Consider the following 5,915-nt stretch of genomic DNA (forward strand, 5'->3'; position numbering starts at 1 on the left):
GCTGCCCCTCCCGCGCCCGCCTCGCCTCCGGCCCCGCGGCCTCCAGCCGCCGCAGGAGGACCCGTTGCCGCTTCTCGTCCAAGTGCCTCCCTGCTTGGACCCTCGTGCCGGGGGGTTCCGTGACTTGCCCTGGTGCCGCTCTCCTGGGTGCGATCGGGAGTTACCAAAACCTCCCGGCCGTTGGGTAGAGTCTCAGCGCGGTTCTGTACCGGTGACGAGTTTAATTAGGATTCCTTCTGATGAGTGAAATCGGTGTGAAAGGCTCTGCCTTGCACACGCTTTGATACTTGAGACAGAATCTCGGGAGGGGTTTTGGTGTTCTCGGCTTGATTTCTTAAATTCTGAGGGCTGCGTTCTCTCATTTCAGGCTCTGTTTGTGGCCAACTTTGCAAAGGTTCATGAAAAGACCCAAATCCTGAACGAGGACTGGAAGAAGCTTCGGGTCCAGCCGGTGCAGCTGATGAAGCCGGTCAGCGGGCACCCGTTCCTCAAACAGGTGTGGGGGGGCAGAGGGCCCAGCGGCAGCAGGTCTGGGCTGGAGCCAGGGCTTTGCAGGGAGCTGGAGGTTCACGGCATCGGTTTTTGCGTGTGCTGTCCTATGTCAGAGTCAGGCTGCGCCTTGCACTCTTCTGGGGCGCAGAAATGGGAAAAAAAAACCCACGAAAGGCTTTTCCTGTGAAGGAGCCCCAAAGAGTGAGCGTGGGGCTTCACGGTTCATCCCGAGGTGGGATTGCCCTCCAGCTGTGGCTGCCTCCCGGGCCGTTTCCTCACCTCTCCTTTCGCTCTGTGTCTGTTCCAGTGCACTGTCGAGAGCATTTTCCCCGGGTTCCCGAGCCAGACACTGTACATGAGGACCCTGAACACGGTGGCACTGGTGCCCATCATGTACTCCTGGTCCCCTCTCCAGCAGAATTTCATGGTATGTGGGAAGGCTCTGGGGTGCAAGGTCTCCGAGGGGTTAGTGTGTAAGTGTTGCGTGGTTGTGCAGTGATTATGACGCCTTCAGGCCACTTGTTTCCAGCCACGTCGGCTCCAGAGGCGACCGAAAGTATTGGTTTAGCTGGTTTTGTGGAATCCCATAAACCAGCACTGGATCCGTGCTGACTTACCCAGCTAATCTCCCTTACGCCTGACTCCTTGACAGAGTCGCTGTTATTTCACAGGATTCAAGGACTGAATATATTTTTGGGGTTTTTTTGTTTTTCTCTTGAGATTTTTCTTCCCTTCTAGATGAAGCGTTTTATTTCTTAGGCAGGTCCTTTCCCGTGTGACCGGATCACTCTGCTGGTCTCGTCCTGAGGCTGCTACCGAGGGTTAGCTCCTCTGTGGTGGCAGTGATTTAAAGGCTGATTTTGGTGCGCTGTAGTTCAGATCATTTGTTAAACAAACGGGTGGTGTGGGGCCAGCCTGGCTCTTTGCCGGGGGGGGGTTCCTGCAGGGGGTGGTGTGACACCGGTCGGTGCCACGGCAGCGCGGGGCCGGTGTCCCTGCGGCCTGGTTACACCAGAACACTCCCCGCTCTGGCTGTTCCTCCGGGAGCGAGTTACCCCTTTGCCTCTCGCTGCTCCGCTCTGCCCCGAACACCGTCTCTGTGGCGGCTGTTTGCGGTTTGTTCTCGCAGTGCCTGTGTGTCTGCGCTGCTGTAAGCCTTGGGGGCACCGCTCTCCTCCTTTACAGCAAATTGCGCTTTGGGGCGTTACACTGGCGTGGGATAACGGGAAACGTCGGCGATGAGGCACGTGAATGCAGCGGGGGCTGGGCCCCGCCTGTGCACTGCGGGTCTGATCGGCGCGGAGCAGCCTCGGACGCAGCCGGGCCGGGGGTCAGCAGGCGCTGGAATTGTGTCGGATCTCTTTTCAGGTGGAGGATGAAACTGTTCTGTGCAATATCCCTTACATGGGAGACGAGGTGAAGGAAGAAGATGAAACTTTCATTGAAGAACTTATTAATAACTATGACGGGAAGGTCCATGGAGAAGAAGGTAACCTGGGAGCAGTCAGCACTGTCCACTCAGTCTCTTGCAAATAACATATCAAAGCCGTTAAGAAGTCAAGCGGTGGCAGCAGTAACCAGCTTTTCTGTGGGAGCTGTTAGACCAGAAAACCAGGACCATGCTGCTGTTGTAGTTCACAAGGACACAGCCCTGCCTGGTGAAATCCTGCTCTGTTCTAGGCCTGGGGTGCTCTGGGGCCGATGCTTTTGCGCGCAGGGGTTCACGGGCGTGCTCTGGGATGCTGAAAAATGTGCCGGAGGTTAGGAAGAGCTCAGCAGCCTCGTTTCGTTTGTGACCTTAGACTTTAATCAGTCATTTCAGAAATGAAAAGCCAGTATGTTTCCCTACAGTGCTGCCTACCCCATCATAAAATGCTGCCTGGAGGGAGGAAGGCAGTGGAAAACTCTCTGGCCTGGCCTGGCCTCAGATGGCTAAATGGTACAGCACTAAAATCCCCACAAAGCTGAGAGAAGGGTTCTGGTTGCTAAGGATGTCAAGTGCCTGGCTGGTGATTTCCCACCGTGAGGAGCGTGAAGGGTGCTGGCACTCCCACAGACTGGCTGACACTTCTGTGTTTCAGAAATGATTTCAGGGTCAGTCCTCATCAGCGATGCTGTGTTCCTGGAGCTAGTGAATGCCCTGAATCAGTACTCAGACGAGGAGGAGGAAGGACACAATGATTCTGAGGTTAAGCAGGAGGATGGGAAGGAGGAGCTGCCCGTCACAAGGAAAAGGAAGCGAACTGCAGTGGAAGGTGGGTTTGGCCAGAGAAATTGGGGTTTTCGTGGCCGCGTTTCCATCCCGCCTTCGCGCTGGGCCGTGACCGTGTCGCTCGGGGCAGCGGCCAGCTGGGCCAGGCCTGTACCGCAGGCGAAAGCGGGAGGGAGATTGGTTGTTCTCACTGTCCCCTGTGGACAGGGCAAGAAAGCACCAGCTTAAAGTGTGGTGAGGAGGAATTTAGATGAGTCATCTGGAAAAACATTTCATGGTAAGATTAGCAAAGCAGCGGGGTACCGCCGCAGGATCTCTGCTCTTGGAGATTTAGAAGAGCTGGGCTGGCCAGCACCTGCCCGTGGTTTGTAGGTAGATCTGGTCCCGCTGTAGGCCGGGGAGCTGGAGCTTTACAAATCCCTTCCAGCCCGTTTTCCATGTATTCGTCTTCCTCTTCCCTCTCCTGTGCCACCTGGAGCTCTTCTGGCATAGAGGGAGCTCTGATTTATGGGACTTTCATGAGTCCTGCATGACCTTAGGAATGCTGACTGGTGCTTTTGTCTTTGGTTTATGGAGATACGGGTAGCGCGAATACCAGGACCTTCCGTGGGTGTAGAAAAGCATTGTCTGCAAATCCTGTCCTGGGAAAAATAAACAGTAATGGTGCTGAGGGAATCGCCAGTACTTCCCCCAGCACGTTACGCCACTCTGAGGGCGGCAGAGTGCTGCATCTGGAGATGCCTTAGCCTAGCTGCAGGACAAAAGGTTTATCCATTTTATACAGGATTACATTTCTGTCTCTTAAAATACAACCCTGAGCACCTGCTGGAGTCGCTCTCCGTGAGGGACAGACACGCTCGCATCCAGCTTAACCGAGGGATTGTCTCTTCCTTCTCTCAGGTAACAAGAAGTGTTCGAAGAAGCGGTTTCCAAATGACATGATATTCACTGCTATTTCTTCTATGTTTCCTGAATACGGCTTCCCAGACGATATGAAAGAGAGGTAGAAGATCTCTACTTACGTTGTCTGTTACTTTCCTGGCAGCAGTCTAAGGCTGCGTCTCAGCGCTGTGCTCTGAGGGGGCAGCAAAGCCTGGGGGGCTGCCGGCGCCGGGGGCAGGCGGCTCCTGAGCGCTGGAGACTCCGGTTTGGCCTCGGGGTGTCTGGGCCCGAGTCCTGCTGGCCCAGATGGAGACGTGGTGGCGTGAAATGTCCCGCAGGAGGAGAGTGTGCGCTGCCCGGGGCGTTTCTTTTGTCGAACAGGTACCGGGAGCTGACGGAAGTGTCGGACCCCAACGTGCTGCCGCCGCAGTGCACCCCCAACATCGACGGGCCGTGCGCCAAGTCGGTCCAGCGGGAGCAGTCCCTGCACTCCTTCCACACCCTCTTCTGCCGCCGCTGCTTCAAATACGACTGTTTCCTGCATCGTAAGTGCAGTCTCGGCCGGACGCTTCCCTAGAGCCCTTTTCTCCTCATTTTTCCTCGGTGCTTCGTACCTCTGTGCGCCTTGCTTAGTGTCTGTGCCGCAGTCTGTAGAGGGTGGTGCCTCCCCGGAGCTTGCGGTGGAGCCTTAGGAGCTGACAGGTGCCCAGAAGCTCCACTCGTTTCCTCACACGGATGGTAAACCGACCTGCGGGGCCGTCCCCTCGCTCTCACCATTGTCCAGCACGCCGCGTTCGAGCCTCCTGGCAGCTGGTGCCAGAAACGCTGCCGCGACTAGACTTTACTCTTGCTTTGCAGAAGCTCATCAGGGAAAGGCATGAATGTTTCACTCTCAAAGTCTGGACATGCCCCTGTGTTGTGTTGCCTCACTGGAACTTACAGCTTCATCTTAGTCATGTTCCCGCGGTTTGTGCTGCCAGAGCCGTTTGGATGCTGGGTAGCTGCTGGACCTGCTGTTCCCCAGGTCCGAGGGCTTCTTTGGAAAGCCACAGGACTCCTTCCAGTGAATTATTTATTAAAAGATATAATATTAAGATCATGTGGTCTTTTTGTTTCAGTCTGAAAGCAGATCTTTTCCTACGGCCTCTCCTGCCCAGTGTTCCCCCCGTGCTGCGGGTCCCCGCCGTGGGTTGGGGCGGGGCTGGCGGGGGTCCTGCGCCCCGCCCCGTCCCGCTGCCGAGAGCTGCTCGGCCCCCGCTGAGGGCGTCCGGCTCCCCCTCCCCTCCCCTTCGCTGAGCTCGTGCTGCCCCGTCCCTTGCAGCGTGCGGGGAGGCTTTGGGAGGATGCTAATAGTAAAGACAACTATTATTTTTTCAGCTTTTCATGCTACTCCTAATGTGTACAAACGAAAGAATAGAGAGACCAAGATCGAGCCAGATCCTTGTGGAGCAGACTGTTTCCTCTGGCTGGTACGTTTCTGCGTTGCTGCTTTTGAAACCACAAGAGAAGTGGCCTGGGCAGCCCTGCTCTGCAGGACTCTGGGGGTCCTTTTCACAACTCTGATGATTTTTCAGAATGAGTTCTAGTCCTCATTGGATTCAGGGGAGTGTGCACCCAAACGCAGACCTGACCAGACGCATATTTTAGCAAATCTCTAACGAGGACTAATGTCATAGCTAGCAGATGGGGAATTGTGACAAATGATTTCTCTGGACTCGGTGCAGCGTTTGAAAAATGAAGCCCGGGTTAAAAATGCTGGGGAAGGCTTGAACCATTTCACAGTGATCTTCTGGAAACGCAGCCTGGCTGTGTTAGGGGGCGAGGGCCGCGGGTCGGGAGGGCCGGCTGCCGGGAGGTGGGTGCGCTGGTGGTGTCGGAGCTGGTGGGGTACGGGGGGTCCCGGGGAGCTGCGGGGCCGGAGCAGGGCGCGAGGTCAGGACTTGGCTGCCGGGGGAAGAGGCAGGGGAGCGGCCTGGGGGGCCAGGGCTGGGGACCCTCTTCGAGCGGGCAGCGGTGCCGAAGGAGGCAAAGCGGGAAGGTGCAGCGTGGGCAGGGCCTCGGCGATCGCCGAAGGGGCCGCACGCTGGAGTCTCCCGCCCTCTCTTGGTGCAGGGCTCATCCCAGGGCCTGCAGAAAAGCCCCTCTGTGTTCCCTCGTCGTCTGCCACCTGCCTTGTCTTCTGCTCTGGTTGCAGGAAGGAGCCAAGGAGTTTGCTGCGCTGCACAACCCCAGGTCCAAGTGCTCGGGCCGGCGCCGTCGGAGGCACCACGTGGTGGGTGCGTCCTGCTCAAGCACCCCGGCTTCCGCCGTCACCGAGACCAGGGAGGGC

The 5,915-nt window shown here is 56.9% G+C and overlaps 1 protein-coding gene across 1 annotated transcript in view; it reads left to right on the forward strand.

The window, feature by feature from the left end:
* The window catches only part of LOC113489070 (histone-lysine N-methyltransferase EZH1-like), a 67,807-nt gene that overhangs the window by 25,888 nt on the left and 36,004 nt on the right, over nt 1-5,915 (forward strand). The window contains exons 2-9 of the mRNA XM_026864583.1: nt 262-496; nt 800-919; nt 1,861-1,981; nt 2,574-2,747; nt 3,605-3,707; nt 3,968-4,131; nt 4,964-5,055; nt 5,781-5,913. Coding sequence (XP_026720384.1) covers nt 262-496; nt 800-919; nt 1,861-1,981; nt 2,574-2,747; nt 3,605-3,707; nt 3,968-4,131; nt 4,964-5,055; nt 5,781-5,913 — 1,142 coding nt within the window. The remainder of the gene's footprint in view (nt 1-261; nt 497-799; nt 920-1,860; nt 1,982-2,573; nt 2,748-3,604; nt 3,708-3,967; nt 4,132-4,963; nt 5,056-5,780; nt 5,914-5,915) is intronic.

The sequence above is a fragment of the Athene cunicularia genome (genome assembly GCF_003259725.1).
Source record: "Athene cunicularia isolate RWA chromosome 27 unlocalized genomic scaffold, athCun1 chr27_part1, whole genome shotgun sequence".
NCBI lineage: Eukaryota > Metazoa > Chordata > Aves > Strigiformes > Strigidae > Athene > Athene cunicularia.